A 27,553-nucleotide genomic window follows, 5' to 3' on the forward strand; every position below is an offset into this window, starting at 1 on the left:
ATTTAATATATTGGTGGGCTGGATTTAATCCATTGGTGGGCGGGATTTAATCCATTGGTGGGCCGGATTTAATATATATGTGTGGGCAGGATTTAAACCATTTTTAGAGCAGGATTTAATCCATTGGTGGGCTGGATTTAATCTATTGTTGGGCAGGATTTAATCCATTGGTGGGCTGGATTTAATCCATTGGTGGGCTGGATATAATCCACTGGTGGTCAGGATTTAAACCATTTTTAGAGCAGGATTTAATCCAATGGTGGGCTGGATTTAATCCATTGGTGGGCAGGAGTTAATCTATTGGTGGGCTGGATTGAATGCATTCGTGGGCAGGATTTAATCTCTTGGTGTGCTGAATTTAATCCATTGGTGGGCTGGATTTAATCTATTGGTGGGCCGGATTTAATCTATTGGTGGGCCGGATTTAATCTATTGGTGGGCTGGATTTAATCGATTGGTGGGCAGGATTTAACCGATTGGTGGGCTGGAGTTAATCCATTGGTGAGCTGGATTTAATCTATTGGTAGGCTGGATTTAATCTCTTGGTGGGCTGGATATAATCTGCTGGTGGTCAGGATTTAATCCATTTTTAGAGCAGTTTTTAATCTATTGGTGGGCCGGATTTAATCCATTGGTGGGCTGGATTTAATCCATTGGTGGGCAGGATTTAATCTCTTGGTGGGCAGAATTTAATCCATTGGTGGGCCGGATTTAATCTATTGGTGGGCTGCATTTAATCCATTCGTGGGTCGGATTTAATCTATTCGTGGGCAGGATTTAATCTCTTGGTGGGCCGGATTTAATCAATTGGTGGGCAGGATTTCATCTGTTGGTGGGATAATTTAATCTATTGGTGGACTGGTTTTAATCTATTGGTGGGCTGGATTTAATCCATTGGTGGGCTGGATTTAACCGATTGGTGGGCAGGATTTAATCCATTGGTGGGCTGGATTTAATCCATTGGTGGGCAGGATTTAATCCATTGGTGGGCAGGATTTAATCTATTGGTGGGCTGGATTTAATCGATTGGTGGGCAGAATTTAATCCATTGATGGGCCGGATTTAATCTATTGGTGGTCTGCATTTAATCCATTCGTGGGCCGGATTTAATCTATTCGTGGGCTGGATTTAATCCATTGGTGGGCAGGATTTAATCCATTGGTGGGCTGGCTTTAATCCATTGGTGAGCTGGATTTAATCTATTGGTGGGCTGCATTTAATTCATTCGTGGGCCGGATTTAATCTATTCCTGGGCTGGATATAATCCACTGGTGGTCAGGATTTAAACCATTTTTAGAGCCGGATTTAATCTATTGGTGGGCTGGATTTAATCTATTGGTGGGTTGGATTTAATCCACTGGTGGTCAGGATTTAATCTCCTGGTGGGCTGGATCGAATGCATTCGTGGGCTGGATTTAATCTCTTGGTGTGCTGGATTTAATCCATTGGTGGGCTGGGTTGAATCTATTGGTGTATTGGATTTACTCCATTGTTGGGCACGAATTAATCGATTGGTGGGCAGGATTTAATCCATTGGTGGGCTTTTTTAATCTATTGGTGGGCTGGATTTAATCCATTGGTGCGCCGGATTTAATCTATTGGTGGGCCGGATTTAATCTATTGGTGGGCCGGATTTAATCTATTGGTGGGCTGGATTTAATCGATTGGTGGGCAGGATTTAACCGATTGGTGGGCTGGAGTTAATCCATTGGTGAGCTGGATTTAATCTATTGGTGGGCTGGATTTAATCTATTGGTGGGCTGGATTTAATCCATTTTTAGAGCAGGATTTAATCTATTGGTGGGCCGGATTTAATCTATTGGTGGGCAGGATTTAATCCATTGGTGGGCTGGATTTAATCCATTGGTGGGCTGGATTTAATCCATTGGTGGGCAGGATTTAATCCATTGGTGGTCTGGATTTAATCCATTGGTGGGCAGGATTTAATCTATTGGTGGGCAGAAGTTAATCCATTGGTGGGCCGGATTTAATCTATTGGTGGGCTGCATTTAATCCATTGGTGGGCCGGATTTAATCTATTCGTGAGCAGGATTTAATCTTTTGGTGGGCAGAATTTAATCTATTGGTGGGCCGGATTTAATCTATTGGTGGGCCGGATTTAATCCATTGGTGGGCAGGATTTAATCGATTGGTGGGCAGGATTTAATCTATTGGCGGGCTAGAGTTAATCCATTGGTGAGCTGGATTTAACCTATTGGTGGGCTGGATTTATTCCATTGGTGGGCTGGATATAATCCACTGGTGGTCAGGATTTAAACCATTTTTAGAGCAGGGAGACAGAGGGAAACAAAAAGGAGGCAAAAGCAAAAGACAGAAAGGAGATGAGGAAAAGTGGAGGGCAGAGAAACCCAAGGCAAAGAACAAAAAGGGCCACTGCACAGCAAAATTCTAGAAGGACAAAGGGTGTTAAAAGAACAAGCCTGAAGGCTTTGTGTCTTAATGCAAGGAGTATCCGCAATAAAGTGGATGAATTAACTGTGCAAATAGATGTTAACAAATATGATGTGATTGGGATTACGGAGACGTGGCTCCAGGATGATCAGGGCTGGGAACTCAACATCCAGGGGTATTCAACATTCAGGAAAGATAGAATAAAAGGAAAAGGAGGTGGGGTAGCATTGCTGGTTAAGGAGCAAATTAAGGCAATAGTTCGGAAGGACATTAGCTTGGATGATGTGGAATCTATATGGGTAGAGCTGCAGAACACCAAAGGGCAAAAAACGTTAGTGGGAGTTGTGTACAGACCTCCAAACAGTAGTAGTGATGTTGGGGAGGGCATCAAACATGAAATTAGGGGTGCGTGCAATAAAGGTGCCGCAGTTATAATGGGTGACTTTAATATGCACATAGATTGGGTTAACCAAACTGGAAGCAATACGGTAGAGGAGGATTTCCTGGAGTGCATAAGGGACGGTTTTTTAGACCAATATGTCGAGGAACCAACTAGCGGGGAGGCCATCTTAGACTGGGTGTTGTGTAATGAGAGAGGATTAATTAGCAATCTCGTTGTGCGAGGCCCCTTGGGGAAGAGTGACCATAATATGGTGGAATTCTGCATTAGGATGGAGAATGAAACAGTTAATTCAGAGACCATGGTCCAGAACTTAAAGAAGGGTAACTTTGAAGGTATGAGGCGTGAATTGGCTAGGATAGATTGGCGAATGATACTGAAGGGGTTGACTGTGGATGGGCAATGGCAGACATTTAGAGACCGCATGGATGAACTACAACAATTGTACATTCCTGTCTGTCGTAAAAATAAAAAAGGGAAGGTGGCTCAACCGTGGCTATCAAGGGAAATCAGGGATAGCATTAAAGCCAAGGAAGTGGCATACAAATTGGCCAGAAATAGCAGAGAACCTGGGGACTGGGAGAAATTTAGAACTCAGCAGAGGAGGACAAAGGGTTTGATTAGGGCAGGGAAAATGGAGTACGAGAAGAAGCTTGCAGGGAACATTAAGACGGATTGCAAAACTTTCTATACATATGTAAAGAGAAAAAGGTTAGTAAAGACAAACGTAGGTCCCCTGCAGTCAGAATCAGGGGAAGTCATAACGGGGAACAAAGAAATGGCGGACCAATTGAACAAGTACTTTGGTTCGGTATTCACTGAGGAGGACACAAACAACCTTCCGGATATAAAAGGGGTCGGAGGGTCTAGTAAGGAGGAGGAACTGAGGGAAATCCTTATTAGTCGGGAAATTGTGTTGGGGAAATTGATGGGATTGAAGGCCGATAAATCCCCAGGGCCTGATGGACTGCATCCCAGAGTACTTAAGGAGGTGGCCTTGGAAATAGTGGATGCATTGACAGTCATTTTCCAACATTCCATTGACTCTGGATCAGTTCCTATGGAGTGGAGGGTAGCCAATGTAACCCCACTTTTTAAAAAAGGAGGGAGAGAGAAAACAGGGAATTACAGACCGGTCAGCCTGACATCGGTAGTGGGTAAAATGATGGAATCAATTATTAAGGATGTCATAGCAGTGCATTTGGAAAGAGGTAATATGATAGGTCCAAGTCAGCATGGATTTGTGAAAGGGAAATCATGCTTGACAAATCTTCTGGAATTTTTTGAGGATGTTTCCAGTAGAGTGGACAAAGGAGAACCAGTTGATGTGGTATCTTTGGACTTTCAGAAGGCTTTCGACAAGGTCCCACACAAGAGATTAATGTGCAAAGTTAAAGCACATGGGATTGGGGGTAGTGTGCTGACATGGATTGAGAACTGGTTGTCAGACAGGAAGCAAAGAGTAGGAGTGAATGGGGACTTTTCAGAATGGCAGGCAGTGACTAGTGGGGTACCGCAAGGTTCTGTGCTGGGGCCCCAGCTGTTTACACTGTACATTAATGATTTAGACGAGGGGATTAAATGTAGTATCTCCAAATTTGCGGATGACACTAAGTTGGGTGGCGGTGTGAGCTGCAAGGAGGATTCTATGAGGCTGCAGAGCGACTTGGATAGGTTAGGTGAGTGGGCAAATGCATGGCAGATGAAGTATAATGTGGATAAATGTGAGGTTATCCACTTTGGTGGTAAAAACAGAGAGACAGACTATTATCTGAATGGTGACAGATTAGGAAAAGGGCAGGTGCAAAGAGACCTGGGTGTCATGGTACATCAGTCATTGAAGGTTGGCATGCAGGTACAGCAGGCAGTTAAGAAAGCAAATGGCATGTTGGCCTTCATAGCGAGGGGATTTGAGTACAAGGGCAGGGAGGTGTTGCTACAATTGTACAGGGCCTTGGTGAGGCCACACCTGGAGTATTGTGTACAGTTTTGGTCTCCTAACCTGAGGAAGGACATTCTTGCTATTGAGGGAGTGCAGCGAAGGTTCACCAGACTGATTCCCGGGATGGCGGGACTGACCTATCAAGAAAGACTGGATCAACTGGGCTTGTATTCACTGGAGTTCAGAAGAATGAGAGGGGACCTCATAGAAACGTTTAAAATTCTGACGGGGTTAGACAGGTTAGATGCAGGAAGAATGTTCCCAATGTTGGGGAAATCCAGAACCAGGGGACACAGTCTAAGGATAAGGGGGAAGCCATTTAGGACCGAGATGAGGAGGAATTTCTTCACCCAGAGAGTGGTGAACCTGTGGAATTCTCTACCACAGAAAGTTGTTGAGGCCAATTCACTAAATATATTCAAAAAGGAGTTAGATGAAGTCCTTACTACTAGGGGAATCAAGGGGTATGGTGAGAAAGCAGGAATGGGGTACTGAAGTTGCATGTTCAGCCATGAACTCATTGAATGGCGGTGCAGGCTAGAAGGGCCGAATGGCCTACTCCTGCACCTATTTTCTATGTTTCTATGATTTAATCTATTGGTGGACTGGATTTAATCCACTGGTGGTCAGGATTTAATCCATTGGTGGGCTGGATTGAATGCATTCGTGGGCTGGATTTAATCTCTTGGTGTGCTGGATTTAATCCATTGGTGGGCTGGGTTGAATCTATTGGTGTATTGGATTTACTCCATTGTTGGGCAGGATTTAATCTATTGGTGGGCAAGATTTAACCCATTGGTGGGCTGGATTTAATCTATTGGTGGGCTGGATTTAATCTATTGGTGGGCCGGATTTAATCTATTGGTGGGCCGGATTTAATCTATTGGTGGGCCGGATTTAATCTATTTGTGGGCTGGATTTAATCTATTGGTGTGCCGGATTTAATCTATTGGTGGGCCGGATTTAATCTATTAGTGGGCCGGATTTAATCTATTGGTGGGCAGGATTTAATCTATTGGTGGGCTGGATTTAATCTATTGGTGGGCTGGATTTAATCTATTGGTGGGCTGGAGTTAATCCATTGGTGAGCTGGATTTAATCTATTGGTGGGCTGGATTTAATCTATTGGTGGGCTGGATATAATCCACTGGTGGTCAGGATTTAATCCATTTTTAGAGCAGGATTTAATCTATTGGTGGGCAGGATTTAATCTATTGGTGGGCTGGATTTAATCCATTGGTGGGCTGGATTTAATCCATTGGTGGGCAGGATTTAATCTATTGGTGGGCAGAATTTAATCCATTGGTGGGCCGGATTTAATCTATTGGTGGGCTGCATTTAATCCATTCGTGGGCCGGATTTAATCTATTCGTGGGCAGGATTTAATCTATTGGTGGGCAGGATTTAATGTGTTGGTGGGCGGGATTTAATCCATTGCTGGGCTGGATTTAACCTATTGGTGGGCTGGATTTATTCCATTGGTGGGCTGGATATAATCCACTGGTGGTCAGGAATTAAACAATTTTTAGAGCAGGATTTAATCTATTGGTGGGCTGGATTTAATCCATTGGTGGGCTGGATTTAATCCATTGGTGCGCCGGATTTAATCTATTGGTGGGCCGGATTTAATCTATTGGTGGGCCGGATTTAATCTATTGGTGGGCTGGATTTAATCGATTGGTGGGCAGGATTTAACCGATTGGTGGGCTGGAGTTAATCCATTGGTGAGTTGGATTTAATCTATTGGTGGGCTGGATTTAATCTATTGGTGGGCTGGATATAATCTACTGGTGTGCAGGATTTAATCCATTGGTGGGCCGGATATAATCTATTGGTGGGCTGCATTTAATCCATTGGTGGGCCGGATTTAATCTATTGGTGGGCAGGATTTAATCGATTGGTGGGCTGGATTTAATCCATTGGTGGGCAGGATTTATTCTATTGGTGGGCCGGATTTAATCTATTGGTGGGCTGGACTTAATCTATTGGTGGGCTGGACTTAATCTATTGGTGGGCAGGATTTAACTTATTGGTGGGCTGGATTTAATCTATTGGTGGGCTGGATATAATCCACTGGTGGTCAGGATTTAAACCATTTTTAGAGCAGGATTTAATCCATTGGTGGGCTGGATTTAATCTATTGGTGGGCTGGATTTAATCTATTGGTGGGCTGGATATGATCCACTGGTGGTCAGGATTTAATCCATTTTTAGAGCAGGATTTAAACCATTGGTGGGCTGGATTTAATCCATTGGTGGGCAGGAGTTAATCTATTGGTGGGCTGGATTTAATATATTGGTGGGCTGGATTGAATCTATTGTTGGGCAGGATTTAATCCATTGGTGGCCTGGATTTAATCTATTGGTGGGCCGGATTTAATCTATTGGTGGGCCGGATTTAATCTATTAGTGGGCTGGATTTAATCTATTGGTGGGCCGGATTTAATCTATTGGTGGGCTGGATTTAATCTATTGGTGGGCTGGATTTAATCTATTGGTGGGCTGGAGTTAATCCATTGGTGAGCTGGATTTAATCTATTGGTGGGCTGGATTTAATCTATTGGTGGGCTGGATATAATCCACTGGTGGTCAGGATTTAATCCATTTTTAGAGCAGGATTTAATCAATTGGTGGGCAGGATTTAATCTATTGGTGGGCTGGATTTAATCCATTGGTGGGCTGGATTTAATCCATTGGTGGGCAGGATTTAATCTATTCGTGGGCAGAATTTAATCCATTGGTGGGCCGGATTTAATCTATTGGTGGGCTGCATTTAATCCATTCGTGGGCCGGATTTAATCTATTCGTGGGCAGGATTTAATCTATTGGTGGGCAGGATTTAATGCATTGGTGGGCAAGATTTAACCCATTGGTGGGCTGGATTTAATCTATTGGTGGGCTGGATTTAATCCATTGGTGCGCCGGATTTAATCTATTGGTGGGCCGGATTTAATCTATTGGTGGGCCGGATTTAATCTATTAGTGGGCTGGATTTAATCTATTGGTGGGCCGGATTTAATCTATTGGTGGGCAGGATTTAATCTATTGGTGGGCTGGATTTAATCCATTGGTGGGCAGGATTTATTCTATTGGTGGGCCGGATTTAATCTATTGGTGGGCTGGAATTAATCTATTGGTGGGCTGGACTTAATCTATTGGTGGGCAGGATTTAACCTATTGGTGGGCTGGAGTTAAACCATTGGTGAGCTGGATTTAATCTATTGCTGGGCTGGATATAATCCACTGGTGGTCAGGATTTAAACCATTTTTAGAGCAGGATTTAATCCATTGGTGGGCTGGATTTAATCTATTGGTGGGCTGGATGTAATCTATTGGTGGGCTGGATATGATCCACTGGTGGTCAGGATTTAATCCATTTTTAGAGCAGGATTTAAACCATTGGTGGGCTGGATTTAATCCATTGGTGGGCAGGAGTTAATCTATTGGTGGGCTGGATTTAATATATTGGTGGGCTGGATTGAATCTATTGTTGGGCAGGATTTAATCCATTGGTGGCCTGGATTTAATCTATTGGTGGGCCGGATTTAATCTATTGGTGGGCCGGATTTAATCTATTAGTGGGCTGGATTTAATCTATTGGTGGGCCGGATTTAATCTATTGGTGGGCTGGATTTAATCTATTGGTGGGCTGGATTTAATCTATTGGTAGGCTGGAGTTAATCCATTGGTGAGCTGGATTTAATCTATTGGTGGGCTGGATTTAATCTATTGGTGGGCTGGATATAATCCACTGGTGGTCAGGATTTAATCCATTTTTAGAGCAGGATTTAATCTATTGGTGGGCAGGATTTAATCTATTGGTGGGCTGGATTTAATCCATTGGTGGGCTGGATTTAATCCATTGGTGGGCAGGATTTAATCTATTCGTGGGCAGAATTTAATCCATTGGTGGGCCGGATTTAATCTATTGGTGGGCTGCATTTAATCCATTCGTGGGCCGGATTTAATCTATTCGTGGGCAGGATTTAATCTATTGGTCGGCAGGATTTAATGTATTGGTGGGCAAGATTTAACCCATTGGTGGGCTGGATTTAATCTATTGGTGGGCTGGATTTAATCCATTGGTGCGCCGGATTTAATCTATTGGTGGGCCGGATTTAATCTATTGGTGGGCCGGATTTAATCTATTCGTGGGCTGGATTTAATCTATTGGTGGGCCGGATTTAATCTATTGGTGGGCCGGATTTAATCTATTAGTGGGCTGGATTTAATCTATTGGTGGGCTGGATTTAATCCATTGGTGGGCTGGATTTAATCTATTGGTGGGCTGGAGTTAATCCATTGGTGAGCTGGATTTAATCGATTGGTGGGCTGGATTTAATCTATTGGTGGGCTGGATATAATCCACTGGTGGTCAGGATTTAATCCATTTTTAGAGCAGGATTTAATCTATTGGTGGGCAGGATTTAATCTATTGGTGGGCTGGATTTAATCCATTGGTGGGCTGGATTTAATCCATTGGTGGGCAGGATTTAATCTATTGGTGGGCAGAATTTAATCCATTGGTGGGCCGGATTTAATCTATTGGTGGGCTGCATTTAATCCATTCGTGGGCCGGATTTAATCTATTCGTGGGCAGGATTTAATCTATTGGTGGGCAGGATTTAATCTATTAGTGGGCTGGATTTAATCTATTGGTGGGCCGGATTTAATCTATTGGTGGGCAGGATTTAATCTATTGGTGGGCTGGATTTAATCCATTGGTGGGCAGGATTTATTCTATTGGTGGGCCGGATTTAATCTATTGGTGGGCTGGAATTAATCTATTGGTGGGCTGGACTTAATCTATTGGTGGGCAGGATTTAACCTATTGGTGGGCTGGAGTTAAACCATTGGTGAGCTGGATTTAATCTATTGCTGGGCTGGATATAATCCACTGGTGGTCAGGATTTAAACCATTTTTAGAGCAGGATTTAATCCATTGGTGGGCTGGATTTAATCCATTGGTGGGCTGGATGTAATCTATTGGTGGGCTGGATATGATCCACTGGTGGTCAGGATTTAATCCATTTTTAGAGCAGGATTTAAACCATTGGTGGGCTGGATTTAATCCATTGGTGGGCAGGAGTTAATCTATTGGTGGGCTGGATTTAATATATTGGTGGGCTGGATTGAATCTATTGTTGGGCATGATTTAATCCATTGGTGGCCTGGATTTAATCTATTGGTGGGCCGGATTTAATCTATTGGTGGGCCGGATTTAATCTATTAGTGGGCTGGATTTAATCTATTGGTGGGCCGGATTTAATCTATTGGTGGGCTGGATTTAATCTATTGGTGGGCTGGATTTAATCTATTGGTGGGCTGGAGTTAATCCATTGGTGAGCTGGATTTAATCTATTGGTGGGCTGGATTTAATCTATTGGTGGGCTGGATATAATCCACTGGTGGTCAGGATTTAATCCATTTTTAGAGCAGGATTTAATCTATTGGTGGGCAGGATTTAATCTATTGGTGGGCTGCATTTAATCCATTGGTGGGCTGGATTTAATCCATTGGTGGGCAGGATTTAATCTATTCGTGGGCAGAATTTAATCCATTGGTGGGCCGGATTTAATCTATTGGTGGGCTGCATTTAATCTATTCGTGGGCCGGATTTAATCTATTCGTGGGCAGGATTTAATCTATTGGTGGGCAGGATTTAATGTATTGGTGGGCAAGATTTAACCCATTGGTGGGCTGGATTTAATCTATTGGTGGGCTGGATTTAATCCATTGGTGCGCCGGATTTAATCTATTGGTGGGCCGGATTTAATCTATTGGTGGGCCGGATTTAATCTATTAGTGGGCTGGATTTAATCTATTGGTGGGCCGGATTTAATCTATTGGTGGGCCGGATTTAATCTATTAGTGGGCTGGATTTAATCTATTGGTGGGCTGGATTTAATCTATTGGTGGGCTGGATTTAATCTATTGGTGGGCTGGAGTTAATCCATTGGTGAGCTGGATTTAATCTATTGGTGGGCTGGATTTAATCTATTGGTGGGCTGGATATAATCCACTGGTGGTCAGGATTTAATCCATTTTTAGAGCAGGATTTAATCTATTGGTGGGCAGGATTTAATCTATTGGTGGGCTGGATTTAATCCATTGGTGGGCTGGATTTAATCCATTGGTGGGCAGGATTTAATCTATTGGTGGGCAGAATTTAATCCATTGGTGGGCCGGATTTAATCTATTGGTGGGCTGCATTTAATCCATTCGTGGGCCGGATTTAATCTATTCGTGGGCAGGATTTAATCTATTGGTGGGCAGGATTTAATGTATTGGTGGGCCGGATTTAATCCTTTAGTGGGCTGGATTTAACCTATTGTTGGGCTGGATTTATTCCATTGGTGGGCTGGATATAATCCACTGGTGGTCAGGATTTAAACCATTTTTAGAGCAGGATTTAATCTATTGGTGGGCTGGATTTAATCCACTGGTGGTCAGGATTTAATCCATTGGTGGGCTGGATTGAATGCATTCGTGGGCAGGATTTAATCTCTTGGTGTGCTGGATTTAATCCATTGGTGGGCTGGATTTAATCCATTGGTGCGTCGGATTTAATCTATTGGTGGGCCGGATTTAATCTATTGGTGGGCTGGATTTAATCGATTGGTGGGCAGGATTTAACCGATTGGTGGGCTGGAGTTAATCCATTGGTGAGTTGGATTTAATCTATTGGTGGGCTGGATTTAATCTATTGGTGGGCTGGATATAATCTACTGGTGTGCAGGATTTAATCCATTGGTAGGCCGGATATAATCTATTGGTGGGCTGCATTTAATCCATTGGTGGGCCGGATTTAATCTATTGGTGGGCAGGATTTAATCTATTGGTGGGCTGGATTTAATCCATTGGTGGGCAGGATTTATTCTATTGGTGGGCCGGATTTAATATATTGGTGGGCTGGATTGAATCTATTGTTGGGCAGGATTTAATCCATTGGTGGCCTGGATTTAATCTATTGCTGGGCAGGATTTAAACCATTTTTAGAGCAGGATTTAATCCATTGGTGGGCTGGATTTAATCCATTGGTGGGCAGGAGTTAATCTATTGGTGGGCTGGATTTAATATATTGGTGGGCTGGATTGAATCTATTGTTGGGCAGGATTTAATCCATTGGTGGCCTGGATTTAATCTATTGCTGGGCAGGATTTAATCTATTGGTGGGCAGGATTTAATCTATTCGTGGGCAGAATTTAATCCATTGGTGGGCCGGATTTAATCTATTGGTGGGCTGCATTTAATCCATTCGTGGGCCGGATTTAATCTATTCGTGGCCAGGATTTAATCTATTGGTGGGCAGGATTTAATGTATTGGTGGGCCGGATTTAATCCTTTGGTGGGCTGGATTTAACCTATTGGTGGGCAGGATTTATTCTATTGGTTGGCCGGATTTAATCTATTGGTGGGCTGGACTTAATCTATTGGTGGGCTGGACTTAATCTATTGGTGGGCATGATTTAACCTATTGGTGGGCTGGAGTTAATCCATTGGTGAGCTGGATTTACTCTATTGGTGGGCTGGATATAATCCACTGGTGGTCAGGATTTAAACCATTTTTAGAGCAGGATTTAATCCATTGATGGGCTGGATTTAATCTATTGGTGGGCTGGATTCAATCCATTGGTGGGCGGGATTTAATCCATTGGTGGGCTGGATTTAATCCATTGGTGGGCAGGATTTAATCTATTGGTGGGCTGGATTTAATCTATTGGTGGGCTGGATTTAATCTATTGGTGGGCTGGATATGATCCACTGGTGGTCAGGATTTAATCCATTTTTAGAGCAGGATATAATCCATTGGCGGGCTGGATTTAATATAGTGGTGGGCTGGATTTAATCCACTGGTGGTCAGGATTTAATCTATTGGTGGGCTGGGTTGAATCTGTTGGTGTGCAGTATTTAATCAATTGGTGGGCTGGAATTAACCCATTGGTGGGCAGGATTTAATCTATTGGTGGGCAGGATTTAATCCATTGGTGGGCAGGATTTAATCTATTGGTGGGCAGGATTTAATCCATTGGTGAGCTGGATTTAATCTATTGGTGGGCAGGATTTAATCTATTGGTGGGCTGGATTCAATCCATTGGTGGCCTGGATTTTATCCATTGCTGAGCTGGATTTAATCCATTGGTGGGCCGGATTTAATCTATTGCTGGGCTGGATATAATGCATTCGTGGGCGGGATTTAATCTATTGGTGTGCTGGATTTAATCTATTGGTGGGCTGGATTGAATCTATTGTTGGGCAGGATTTAATCCATTGGTGGCCTGGATTTAATCCATTGCTGGGCTGGATTTAATCCATTGGTGGGCTGGATTTAATCCATTGGTGGGCTGGATTTAATCCATTGGTGGGCTGGATATAATCCACTGGTGGTCAGGATTTAAACCATTTTTAGAGCAGGATTTAATCCATTGGTGGGCTTGATTTAATCCATTCGTGGGCAGGAGTTAATCTATTGGTGGGCTGGATTTAATATATTGGTGGGCTGGATTTAATCCATTGGTGGGCGGGATTTAATCCATTGGTGGGCCGGATTTAATATATATGTGTGGGCAGGATTTAAACCATTTTTAGAGCAGGATTTAATCCATTGGTGGGCTGGATTTAATCTATTGTTGGGCAGGATTTAATCCATTGCTGGGCTCGATTTAATCCATTGGTGGGCTGGATTTAATCCATTGGTGGGCTGGATATAATCCACTGGTGGTCAGGATTTAAACCATTTTTGGAGCAGGATTTAATCCATTGGTGGGCTGGATTTAATCCATTGGTGGGCAGGAGTTAATCTATTGGTGGGCTGGATTTAATATATTGGTGGGCTGGATTGAATCTATTGTTGGGCGGGATTTAATCCATTGGTGGCCTGGATTTAATCTATTGCTGGGCAGGATTTAATCTATTGGTGGGCAGGATTTAACCTATTGGTGGGCTGGAGTTAATCCATTGGTGAGCTGGATTTAATCTATTGGTGGGCTGGATTTAATCCATTGGTGGGCTGGATTTAATCTGTTGACGGGCCGGATTGAATCCATTGGTGGGCTGGATTTAATCCATTGACGGGTTGGATTTAATCCATTGGTGGGCTGGATTTAATCTATTGGTGGGCTCGATTTAATCCATTGGTGGGCCGGATTTAATCCATTGGTGGGCAGGATTTAATCTATTGGTGGGCTGGATTTAATGCATTGACGGGCTGGATTTAATCTATTGGTGGGCTGGATTTAATCCATTGACGGTTTGGATTTAATCCATTGATGGGCTGGATTTAATCCATTGACGGGCCGGATTTAATCCATTAGTGGGCCGGAAACTGCCCACGAGGGCTGTATTTTGCCCACCACTAGCTTAAAGGATTAAATTCTGAGGACTGATTGCATAAACCTGGCTTGTGTTCACTTGAGTTTAGAAGGTTGATGGGTGAGCTAATCAAGATGCTTAAATTGATGAAGGGGTTTGATAGTACAGCTACAGAAAAAGTATTTCCTCTGGTGGGCAAATCCAGAATAAGTTGGCACAATCTTAAAATTAGAGCTCGCCCATTTAGGAGTGAAATCAGGAAGCATTTTTTTTACACAAAGGATTGTGGAAATCTGGAACACGCTGGCATAAGGCTGTGGATGCTGGGTCAATTGAAATTTTCAAGACTGCGACTGATCGATTTTCCTTAGGTAAGGGTATCGAGGGATATGAGTAAATGGAGCTGAGGTACAGATCAGACATCATCTGAGAGAATGGAGCTAAAGGCTGGAGGGATTCTTGTTCCTATTAACCTATGTTCCTATAAATGCTTTTCAGGATTGCTGTGCAGAGTGGGCTCAGGCTGTAGTAACTAACATCACATTATAATTGTGGGTGGTGAAGGAACTCATTTTTGTTCATGAGCAAACTCAGTTATTAAACAAGTGCTTAAACAGCAAAGAATGGGGGTTTCATGTCCAACTTGCTCTGCTGTCATATTCTGAGGAAGATAAGGTGTTGAATATACAAATTACCATGGAAAAGAATACCAGCTCTTTCAGAGATGACAAGGAAACATATCTAGATTACTGTTGCTAGCTGCTGATGAGTTGAAGTGTAAAAAGGATTAAAATAATGTGTTTAATTATCTGTCAGTGCCTCGGAAAGATGGATGTTTTCTATCTCCCTCGGACTTAATGGAAGATCATTGGTCACAGCAACAAATCACACATGACTGACAGGTGCTCTGCACAGTGCTAACCCAGTACCTCACTATCAATCTTATTCTGATTTCACTGATTAGAGACACAGCTTTGTGATGTGCCAGATATTAGCATGAGGACAGCTTCATTTGTGAGATTAAAATCCCATCGGATCATTTAATCTGTCATGATTTTTAAAGCAGAATTTTGCAGGGCTGACTAAAAAGGATAGTTTTGTAAGTCTTAGAAGAATATTCAAGTTTGAGCAATATTAAAACAAACCAGGAAATGCTGGAAATGCTCAGCAGGTCTGCGAGCTTCTGTGGAGGGTGCAAGCACACAGGAACGTCTCTGGTATGGACCCTTCGTCACAATTAGATTTTTAACTTAACGTGTCTGTTCTGTCCACTGATGCTGCCCGATTCGCTGAGCGTTTCTCGCAATTGGTTTTTCTTTCAAATTTCCGGCATCTGCAGTATCCTGCTTTTTATTTTAAACAAATCAAATCCATCACGCATTTGTAAGTATTTAGCCATAATTATCCAGGCGTGCATTATACCATACCACTGCCATGTGATAGCCATATTAAAAACCCATCATAATGTCCTCATCGACTGAAGACATAGTAATAAACGATAAATGTAAAGAACCGCAAGCTTGTCAAGGTATTCTAATTGAGTTGAGTTAATTATTAGCAATATCCTTGTGTTATGCAAGCCTATATATTGCCAGAAGGACCTGTCACTATGAGTGATGAATTGTCTAATTAATGCCTTATGGCACAACATTTCTCTTTTCTTCTCTTTTGTGACTCTGCAATTAATTCTGTCATTACCAACATTTGGTTGGATGAGTTTGGATGAATCACATGGAATCAGCCAGTTTCAAGCAGATTGCTTGAAGCCTGTTCCTTTGGAACGAACACTGCTGCAGATTAATTTCACATCATTAGTTTTGATTCTTAAAACAATTAAAATATTTAAATGATACTTTTTTCATTTTCTAAATCTGAAAATGACACACTATTTTCTTCCCATTCCCCTGGACTTAGTAAGGTTTCATGCTAATCTGAGGTGAACTGGCTGTAATCAAGTGTGTGGGCATGAGCTGGAATGGATTGCTGGAAAAGTAAGTGTGGGTGAACATCAATTGGGTATCGTGTCAGGTTCGACTGTGATGTCACCAATTCCCTCTAATAGTCAAATAGCCTGCTGAGCACACGGATGAAGAATGACTACTTGGGAAGGATACTGGAGTGTTCCTGCCCACCATGGAAACAGATCCCGGCACGAGCCATCTTTCAGGAGAGGAGAAAACAAGGACAAATAATCTGAAACTACTCTTTCATCAAACCTCAGTACTCTTTTTATGGGCTGTCTTCCTTGGAGCCACTGGTGCCTGCTTAAGGTATAGAATTACCACCAGAGAACTGTGGGGCGTGGACATTTGTCAATTGAGTGATGTGCTTCCCAAATTGGACCAACTATATCTCAAATCACATCGGTGGCATAAGTATCCATAAATACTGACAACAGTTGAAATACTTTAACCAAACATCAGAAGTGATTTCCTGTGAACCAGACATTTGGCTCCAAAAACAAACAAGCATGGCAAAAACCACACACGCACACTTATAGCTTAAAGATATCAGATTTAACTTTCTCACCATGTGAAAAGTTGTTCATCTGTATAATTTGAGAACACTTGCTCAATTATCATTGCAAATTGAATACAACAATTCTGAATACAGCAGAATAGCAAAATGTCTTAAAATATCACCAATTGTAATACATGCTACCACAAACTGATTTGGAGAAGCTGCATCAATGAATTTGTGTTTTCAGGAAATTACAAGTGACTTGCAGCTGGAACTTGTCAGTGATTGGCAGCCTGAATGGAGTAGCAACAGTGGAGTGGTAAATGTAGACCAATTATCCGCTTAATACACAAGTGTAGAAGTCTGCTTCTTGTCGGATTCAAGCAATAACTGTGCTATAGACAGAGGTGCAGATTTCCTCGCCTGCACCATGGTTTTATGAGCTCCTGGGGTTCCCCTTTAAGCTAATACCCTTTAAAGTTGTGCAATATGCTCCTTGTGTGATACTCTTAATTCATCACCTCAAATTGATTCACCAATGACAGACCTGTAACTATCAATATTTTATCCAAAGGTCACAGGGTTTAAAATCTTCTCCCCAGACACAACTCACATTTGGAATGATAAAATGTGTAATTGGATTTTCACCATTCAGGTAGGTAAAAATTTGACACACTCTTCAATACTAAAATGCTATTTACAATCCTGTCAGGAACAACGTTCCTTTGATTTTTTTTCTCTATTGTTTCTCTTGATTTTTAAAGAGACGATGAATTATCATTTATATAGCACCTTATCACAGTCATAACATATCCTAAAATGCTTCACATCCAATTCATTACTTTTGAGGTGTAGTTACTGTTATATAGGTAGAACTATGTAAACAGTGAATGCTGATGACATTGCCACAGGGCCATAGTTCATGGAGTTACTGTCTCTAACAGTACGATGATACCAATCCACATTAATGCAGCGGTTGGATTCAGCGGGGCCGAAATTCATGTCCGTTGGAAAGCTGGCGCACATTCGTTTTTTTAAAGTTTTTACCGTCGGCTCTGATGAGGAGGGCTCTTGATCGATTTTCTTCTCTTTGTCGTTTTTTTCGGATCGGACCGGAAGCTGGTCATAATCGGGGCGGAAGTGCGGCGCTAAGTGCTGGTGAGGGGCAGAAGTGGAGGCGGGACCAATTCTCCGCCACTGTCACTCAGCAGCGGAGCGGTGGTGACGTCACTGTGCGTCTGCGTCAATATGTCTCTCCCTTGCTTTCGGCCAGTCCAGCGGTCTGGCAGCCTGGCCGAACCCGGGGGCATAATTGTACAGACGATTGGAAAGTCGGCCGGCAAAAAAAAACATGACGGTCGTGGCAGTGCGCCGTCCCCTTGAAGGGCCACCGTGCTGCCGTGGTTCATACACACAAAACAGGCTGCACCGACAGAGAAGGCTGTCGGGGGCACCGCGTGGCGGATTTAGGATTTTTGGACATAAATTTCACGCGGAGTCTGATGGAGATCAGCGGTGCATGCTTTGATGCCACACTTGGGACGGTCGGCAGCAGTGGGGCGGTAGTGGGGACCGGCAGAAAAACTCCCGAGCTGAATTTGGGTCGTAGCGGCCATTGGACCAGAAATCTGCGGCCGCTCGACTCCACCGCCTGGCCGCCGCTTTCTGGTGGTAACGGGCCTTATCCGGACCATGAATTTTGGCCCCGGCAAATCTCCTGGGATCAGCAGGGGGGACAACCATTGAGCACATTTGAGTGCATCTGTGTTATCCACTTGCATGATGTGGTTTTAAAATCCCCAGCCTGCTTGCTGTCATGAGGGAGTGGGGGTTTGCTCAGCCATCTCTGCTTTAGTCACTTGTGTAAAGGAACTGATCCAGATTTGTAAAAAAAAATTCTGTGCTTCCTTTAGTGCCCAGGTTGCACCCGTTGCCTGGTTCCCCCTTGGTGAGGCCATTTTGTCCCATCAAGGGGCTGGTATGCCACATCTCACTCAGCATAATGATCTGCAGTCCAATACCAGGTCCTAATGGTGTTGGGAAAGCAGTAACATCCTGTCTGGGAAGTCTTCACCTCCAGAGCCACTCCCTGATGTCATTGGCCTTTAAGAGATGGGCGGAGCTTCCACCCCTTATTCGATCAACTGGGAAATCAGGGAATTGGCGGGTACTAAGCGCAACTGGGTCCTGTTTTCCGGTGGATTCCGCTGGACCCCTGCGGAGTTTTTAGTTGGAATCCAGCTGAACCCGAGAAAATTTGGACCGTTTTATTATTTAAGCAGCACTAGAGCACATCTATGTCTTACAGAAAATACTGCAAATGTTTTAAAATCAAATTGAACTGAGGACTGGGTGTTGCTTTTCAGCTCTGGGGCTTGGGTTCAACTTCGGCCAGACTGATGTGGTGACGTTTCTGTCCACTGTCTATGAAAGAGTCTCATTTGAAAGGTGCTTATTTGAACAGTCTCAACCCAGTTCTCAGTGGGCATGAACACACAGCATAAAACAGCCCTAATCTGCAGTATTACTCTCAGTGTCCATATAGTAGCTGGTGCAGGAAATGTTACAGTGATTCAGTGGGCTTAAGGTTGAAGTATATTATACGGGTGGAGCAGAGGAAAGTTTACTCTGCAGCTGGCCATGCAACCTGACTTGCAATGACTTTACTGAGATATTTGGTGCCTTAAATGGAAAATATTCCCTAGCATTAACATCTCTCACCTTTATGAAAATGAAATTTACAAAAACAATAAAAATAAACCTTATATTAAACATGTCTCCTCTACTCATCACATATTCCATCCTAATTTTCCAAGCCACTTCTGTAGTTATTATTTGCATATGGGGCCTCACTTTCCCAATGGAGACGATGCGATGTTACTCACCTGTAAATGGCTGATGTTGGATAGACACCTGTGTCATAGCTGACACGTACACGCCCACGAAAAAGCTCCACAGCTATGTGATCACGGTCCCCTTTGTACAGCAAAATCCCATTGTCTTCATCTGTAGCAACCTGAGGAATGTCAAGTGCAAAGGTCAGCTAATCGGGTCTTCATGGAGATGGTGTCTCTTAGAAACAAAAGTGTAAGAGATGAAGGTCTCTACATATGAATAAATCTCAATCAGGTTAAAGGCATTGTTGACAGTTATTGGATTGTATTTAGTAAATCTTTCAATGCTTGTTTGCCAAATATACAAGGTATAGATAGTTTCTATTGAAGTGCAAATGTCATTATGGTCCTTGAGAATGACAAGTATATCTCTTGCGTGAAAAGGTAACTTTGCTTCTATGAGATAGATTTATTTTCACTTTGTTCCAGATAACCCTACAAGCCAATGCCTTAATGGGTAGTGGGTGGACAAGCAGCAAAAAACTTACCAATACTCTGTTCTAGTAGGCTACGGTTGAAATGGCAACAATGCCCCTTGGCACACTTGGGGTCTCTGAGCCTTAGCTGTTGCCAATTCGCATCTAAGTTCTGTGGACTTAGGTATATAGAAACATCGGAATAGGACGAGGTCATTCATCCCCACGAGCCTGATCCACCATTGAGTGAGACCATAGCTCATCTGTACCTTAACTCTATCCAGCTGCCTTGGCTCTATTTTCTTTTATACCCTTGGCTAGCAAAAATATACCATGGTATGCAGTGTCTGCTTCTACAAAGTGAGACAATGCACTCTAATTGAGGCGATCAAAAATGCAGGTTTGGTGGACCAGCTGGTCTTCTCCTGCCTGTCATTTTCCTATGTTCGCATGCTACCTGTGTGGATTTCTCAGTATCTGAGCTTGGCGACTCTTAAGCAGGTTTCCGGGAATACCAAATAGCCAGCTAACCCTAGATAAATATTGGAAATGATAGCATCATGATGAAAACAACATTCAACTCTCTCACTGACAATGGAAAACACAGATCTTCTATAGGTGCAAAACATTAATGGGCTCAATTTTTCCCAATGCTGTTTTTTGGCTAGTTGCCAGAGTTATGCCCGTTTTTCTTGGCCCCAACTGCTCCAAAAAAAAGTAGCAAGTTTCCCCGTTCTATTTGTTGCAATTGGTGGCATGCAGCCTGTCCTGCAGCCTCGGGGGGTGGAGCCTAATGTCTGCGCCGAAAAAAACAAAGCCGCACCTTCTGCGCATGTGCAAAAAAAGGACATTTTTGACATGATTCCTATGGGTGCGCGTGCCCAATACAGCTCCCGATCTGCATTCGGCCATTTTTAAAGAGCCAGTTGTATGTGAGAACTTTAATTCTCAGTTGAAAAATTGGAGCTGCAAGTTTTGGAGATGTTCGGTAGTGGCGTGTCCGTTTTAAAAAAATGAAAACTTAAAAGAATTCCATTAAACTTCCATTTCCTGCGTTTTAAGTTTTAAAAATTTAAGCTTGATTATGGATATTTATGTGTTCTTGATTCCCTCCAAAACATCGCATAAAAACAATGGCTTCTTTTAATGTGCTGTGCGCTGGTTTCTTTTAAGAGCCCAGAAGGTTTTTCGGGAGTGGTCACATACGCCATCCTAGAAGATTTAAATTGGCCAAACTTCCATAATTGTGAAAAACTGGCGCAGACATGACACAAAAAAACCCCCAAAAAATCATAACTAACTGAGTTACGTTGGTGCACAAAGATTGGGGAAACTTGAATTTTTAAATTTAGGCAAAGAAAAACGGCGCGCGCCAAAAAAACGGTGCAAATCACTGGAGAAAATTGAGCCAATTATTTTTAAATTGATGCTATCCAGTTGGGTTCAGTTGAGATCAGAATTCCTGATAATCTTTTCTTGGTTCAGATAGAGGTTTTACTCATTCTGAATCTGAAATCAAGGCACGTTTTAAAAAACAGAATGTTTGAATAAACATGACTGAAGGTCTGAATATGTATGTCGACTGGACCTCTCAAGAAAGTTACTTTTTGGTGACATAGAAACATAGAAACATAGAAAATAGGTGCAGGAGCAGGCCATTCAGCCCTTCTAGCCTGCACCGCCATTCAACGAGTTCATGGCTGAACATGAAACTTCAGTACCCACTTCCTGCTTTCACGCCATACCCCTTGATCCCCCGAGTAGTAAGGACTTCATCTAACTCCCTTTTGAATATATTTAGTGAATTGGCCTCAACTACTTCCTGTGGTAGAGAATTCCACAGGTTCACCACTCTCTGGGTGAAGAAGTTTCTCCTTATCTCGGTCCTAAATGGCTTACCCCTTATCCTTAGACTGTGACCCCTGGTTCTGGACTTCCCCAACATTGGGAACATTCTTCCTGCATCCAACCTGTCCAAACCCGTCAGAATTTTAAACGTTTCTATGAGGTCCCCTCTCACTCTTCTGAACTCCAGTGAATACAAGCCCAGTTGATTCAGTCTTTCTTGATAGGTCAGTCCCACCATCCCGGGAATCAGTCTGGTGAATCTTCGCTGCACTCCCTCAACAGCAAGTATGTCCTTCCTCAAGTTAGGAGACCAAAACTGTACACAATACTCCAGGTGTGGCCTCACCAAGGCCCTGTACAACTGTAGCAACACCTCCCTGCCCCTGTACTCAAATCCCCTCGCTATGAAGGCCAACATGCCATTTGCTTTCTTAACCGCCTGCTGTACCTGCATGCCAACCTTCAATGACTGATGTACCATGACACCCAGGTCTCGTTGCACCTTCCCTTTTCCTAATCTGTCACCATTCAGATAATAGTCTGTCTCTCTGTTTTTACCACCAAAGTGGATAACCTCACATTTATCCACATTATACTTCATCTGCCACGCATTTGCCCACTCACCTAACCTATCCAAGTCACTCTGTAGCCTCATAGCATCCTCCTCGCAGCTCACACTGCCACCCAACTTAGTGTCATCCGCAAATTTGGAGATACTACATTTAATCCCTTCGTCTAAATCATTAATGTATAATGTAAACAGCTGGGGCCCCAGCACAGAACCCTGCGGTACCCCACTAGTCACTGCCTGCCATTCCGAAAAGTACCCATTTACTCCTACTCTTTGCTTCCTGTCTGACAACCAGTTCTCAATCCACGTCAGCACACTACCCCCAATCCCATGTGCTTTAACTTTGCACATTAATCTCCTGTGTGGGACCTTGTCGAAAGCCTTCTGAAAGTCCAAATATACCACATCAACTGGTACTCCTTTGTCCACTTTATTGGAAACATCCTCAAAAAATTCCAGAAGATTTGTCAAGCATGATCTCCCTTTTACAAATCCATGCTGACTTGGACCTATCATGTCACCATTTTCCAAATGCGCTGCTATGACATCCTTAATAATTGATTCCATCATTTTACCCACTACTGAGGTCAGGCTGACCGGTCTATAATTCCCTGCTTTCTCTCTCCCTCCTTTTTTAAAAAGTGGGGTTACATTGGCTACCCTCCACTCGATAGGAACTGATCCAGAGTCAATGGAATGTTGGAAAATGACTGTCAATGCATCCGCTATTTCCAAGGCCACCTCCTTAAGTACTCTGGGATGCAGTCCATCAGGCCCTGGGGATTTATCGGCCTTCAATCCCATCAATTTCCCAACACAATTTCCCGACTAATAAAGATTTCCCTCAGTTCCTCCTCCTTAATAGACCCTCTGACCACTTTTATATCCGGAAGGTTGTTTGTGTCCTCCTTAGTGAATACTGAACCAAAGTACTTGTTCAATTGGTCTGCCATTTCTTTGTTCCCCGTTATGACTTCCCCTGATTCTGACTGCAGGGGACCTACGTTTGTCTTTACTAACCTCTTTCTCTTTACATACCTATAGAAACTTTTGCAATCCGCCTTAATGTTCCCTGCAAGCTTCTTCTCGTACTCCATTTTCCCTACCCTAATCAAACCCTTTGTCCTCCTCTGCTGAGTTCTAAATTTCTCCCAGTCCCCAGGTTCGCTGCTATTTCTGGCCAATTTGTATGCCACTTCCTTGGCTTTAATACTATCCCTGATTTCCCTAGATAGCCACGGTTGAGCCACCTTCCCTTTTTTATTTTTACGCCAGACAGGAATGTACAATTGTTGTAATTCATCCATGCGTTCTCTAAATGTCTGCCATTGCCCATCCACAGTCAACCCCTTAAGTATCATTAGCCAATCTATCTTAGCCAATTCATGCCTCATACCTTCAAAGTTACCCTTCTTTAAGTTCTGTACCATGGTCTCTGAATTAACTGTTTCATTCTCCATCCTAATGCAGAATTCCACCATATTATGGTCACTCTTCCCCAAGGGGCCTCGCACAATGAGATTGCTAATTAATCCTCTCTCATTACACAACACCCAGTCTAAGATGGCCTCCCCCCTAGTTGGTTCCTCGACATATTGGTCTAGAAAACCATCCCTTATGCATTCCAGGAAATCCTCCTCCACCGTATTGCTTCCAGTTTGGCTAGCCCAATCTATGTGCATATTAAAGTCACCCATTATAACTGCTGCACCTTTATTGCATGCACTCCTAATTTCCTGTTTGATGCCCTCCCCAACATCACTACTACTGTTTGGAGGTCTGTACACAACTCCCACTAACGATTTTTGCCCTTTAGTGTTCTGCAGCTCTACCCATATAGATTCCACATCATCCAAGCTAATGTCTTTCCTAACTATTGCATTAATCTCCTCTTTAACCAGCAATGCTACCCCACCTCCTTTTCCTTTTATTCTATCCTTCCTGAATGTTGAATACCCCTGGATGTTGAGTTCCCAGCCCTGATCATCCTGGAGCCACGTCTCCGTAATCCCAATCACATCATATTTGTTAACATCTATTTGCACAATTAATTCATCCACCTTATTGCGGATACTCCTTGCATTAAGACACAAAGCCTTCAGGCTTGTTTTTTTAACACCCTTTGTCCTTTTAGCAAAATATGTGACTGAATTGACATATGAGTCTTTGATACCAAACAGCTATAAAGCTCAAAAATACAATTTCTAATTCGGATGTTTTCTTACCTGGAGAGAGATATTGGGTTGAAGCTGGATGTTTGGTGACGGAATCTGTAGGTAGGAATCTCTCTTCACGAAATTCACACTAACCAATTTTTCGCATTTGTCACCCTCATAACCCGCCAGGCACTGGCAGACAGGCTTGCTTCCAAGCTCTATGCACTGGGCTCCGTTCTGGCATTCAAAATGATCACAGGGGCTGGTGCGAGGTAAAACCATTGGTGGGGTCAACTCACAAAACAGACCACTGAAAAAGACAGTTAATAAGGAAACCTGACTTGGTGCTTCTGGAAAATTATGCATCAATAAACTCTGCACAAACATACCAGCTATCAAACAGTCTGAAATTGTACCTTTACCAATGAACAAGGACTCCACATTGAAAAAACACGGAAGTCTAGAGGTTTCTATAACAAGCAAAATGTGCTGGAATTGAAAAAAATTCATAAGATTGGGATTAAATCAGCAGATATGATTTAATCTACAGAAAACAGAGATTAGAGAAATTAAATCAGTTGAAACCGGTTGTAGATAAGTGTAAACACAGTGCGCACCCGTATTTAGGGCAAGAAATACCGGCAAGTAAAAAGCTGCGTTGCAGCCCTTGGAGCAGTGGTGAGTAGGAAGACCTGCAAAAAAGGTAAGTTAAAGGTTTTATTTTTAATTCTTTTTCAGCGATTTGATAGTTAAGTGTCTTGTGAATGTTTTGTGATTTTTATTTTTATGCAATTTTATCCCAAGGCCTCTCTCGCAGTGGTATCGGCCTCGGAGTAAAGTTGCAGAATATTTGCCGTTTGCACCACGAAGCCTCGTGCAACGCCGATTTTCACCGCTGCGCAAATTGAAGCTTGAATTTTAGGCCTCGTAGCAGTAGGGAAACGAAAGCAGTATTTGGTGAGAAAATACCGTTTTCGGCAAAAAACAAATTTCTAGCCCGAAAGATGGTGGCTGTTCACAAAGAATACTCATGTTAATAATGGGTAGAGTAATGATTATAGTACTGGAGCAGCAACCCAGAGATTGTGGGGCTGAAATTCAGCCTCCCGAAAATGCCTCTTACCAGTGGAAAGCGACGGCCACGCAGCAGAGTCGAATGGCCGCCAATTTGGAGTGCATCATCAAAGCGTGCCATGCCGATCTGCCGCACTTCAAGCTAAATTCAAGGGAAAAAATCTTCAGGCCGCCGAGCGGTGCCCCCAACAGTTTTTCCTGTTGGTGCACAGTGTTCGCGGTGTGTGCAAAATGGCTGTTCGATGGCCATTCAAGGGGAGGGCGCACTGCTGCAGCCGCCATTTTTTTTTTGACAGCCGGAAGTCAGTCATAATGGGGGCAGATGTGTGGCGGTGAGCAGAAGTTCACAGTCTAGAGGGGGAGAAGTTTGGGCGGGTGTAGGGTCCGCCGCTGTCAGTCATCAGCGTAGCGCTGATGATGTCATCACGGCGGCGTGGCTCCCCCCCTTCACTTAAAGGGGAGCGTCTGCGCGATTCTTTAAGTTCGGTCCACTGGGCCACCCGGGAGTGTTTTGGCGGAGCCAGCGGCCTGCACCCAAGAGGAGGTGCCAGGTTGCCTGTTGGTAGCCTGGCCGAACCTGGGGGCATAACTGTCGGCCCAACATGGCAGTCAGCCGACAAAAAAAAACATGGCGGCAGCAGCAGTAGCTCCTCCCCTTTAATGGGAGCCGCACTGCCATTTTAGAAGGACTCCAAGCTCAGTGCACCAACAGAAAATGCAGCTTTTGGCACCGCGCGGCGGGAGGAAGATTTCTTCGGCGGAATTTTGCCATTGCGGGGGCGGAGAATCATTGGTGGTGCACGCTCTGATGACGCACTTAGGACGGATCGTCAGCAACAGAGCGGTAATGGGGGGAGTGGGTCACCCCTGGGATACCGCAGAAGCGGAATTTCCAAAATGGCGGCCATTATTCGAGAAATCAGTGCCCATTTCCATGCTGCAGCATGGCCACCGATTTCCGGTGGTAACAGGCCTTAAGGATAGGGGCAATTTCAGCCCCACTGACTTTACCCTCATTCTGCAAATACAAGGTGCATGCAAAGGCTGAGATTGCTTGCTGTCACAAGTGAAACCAGGTTATGACAGCAATTCACAGAGTGCCGTGTGTCAGCAGAATCCTTTATCTGCCCAATGTCTCCCCCACCCAGGCCTACCTGTAGCCTTCAGGGCAGATGCAGATATACCCATTCACTGCATCGATACATTGTGCACTGTTTTTACACTTGTTCTCCTGGCAGTCATCGTAGTCAATGTCACAGTGTTCACCAACGTATCCAGGTGTGCACTCACATCTGTAAAACAAAAAGTAATCTCTGAAAGTCAGATTAAATGCCCAACAGTGAAGCACTTTAAAATCGTATTTTCTTTGCAAAAGATGTATCCCTGTTCTAATTCTTCTTGTGTGGTGTCAGAGAGATTCTGATTACTTTTTAAGTGCCTCCAGATTATAGGAAATGTGGCTTACAGCACTCGATGCTATCAAAGTCGTTTGTTAAGATTCACAATGGAAGGAATGGCTACATCAAGCTCCAGTGAGAAAATCAGTCAATTTTCCAAAACGATCAATTTGAGAGAAAATATTATTTATCTTTTAAAAAAGGATTGAGGTTTTGTTGGACTCTTGTGTTTCAGACACTGGCATCCCATGAAAAGGTGATATACACTATGTCCATTTAATATCATCATAAAATCGATAATTTGTTGCTGAAATTTAAGTTTCCCTTCATTGGAAGTCTAGTTGTGTCTGCTGTGAATACAGGCTGGTCCAGACAGATGTGGGAACACACGTAATGCTGTTGGCATTGTGCAGTATGTACAGTGACACAACACGACTACATGTGTAGGCGTGCTATAGCTATTATGTACCTGCAGGCACAAAGGAAGCACTATAGCTGCACCTGCTTAGAACTGGATGGTGTCCAAATTGCAACATGCAACTGCTATTTTCTATAATCACAAGCATAGTGAAGATATGTAACTTATTTAATCATAGCACACTTCTTAACCACAGCAAAAGTAGGCACAGATACTGGGGTTTCTTGGAGACAATCCATCCCTTATCAAAATTG

The 27,553-nt window shown here is 43.4% G+C and overlaps 1 protein-coding gene across 3 annotated transcripts in view; it reads right to left on the reverse strand.

Annotated features, from left to right (window-relative positions):
• The window catches only part of slit2 (slit homolog 2 (Drosophila)), an 850,855-nt gene that overhangs the window by 291,442 nt on the left and 531,860 nt on the right, over positions 1-27,553 (reverse strand). For all 3 annotated transcript variants that reach the window (XM_070870756.1, XM_070870755.1, XM_070870754.1), the window contains 3 exons: positions 26,639-26,776; positions 24,480-24,720; positions 19,411-19,541 (listed from right to left, as the gene is read on the reverse strand). In XM_070870756.1, the coding sequence (XP_070726857.1) occupies positions 19,411-19,541; positions 24,480-24,720; positions 26,639-26,776 (510 nt within the window). The remainder of the gene's footprint in view (positions 1-19,410; positions 19,542-24,479; positions 24,721-26,638; positions 26,777-27,553) is intronic.

Source organism: Pristiophorus japonicus, chromosome 2, assembly GCF_044704955.1.
Source record: "Pristiophorus japonicus isolate sPriJap1 chromosome 2, sPriJap1.hap1, whole genome shotgun sequence".
NCBI lineage: Eukaryota > Metazoa > Chordata > Chondrichthyes > Pristiophoridae > Pristiophorus > Pristiophorus japonicus.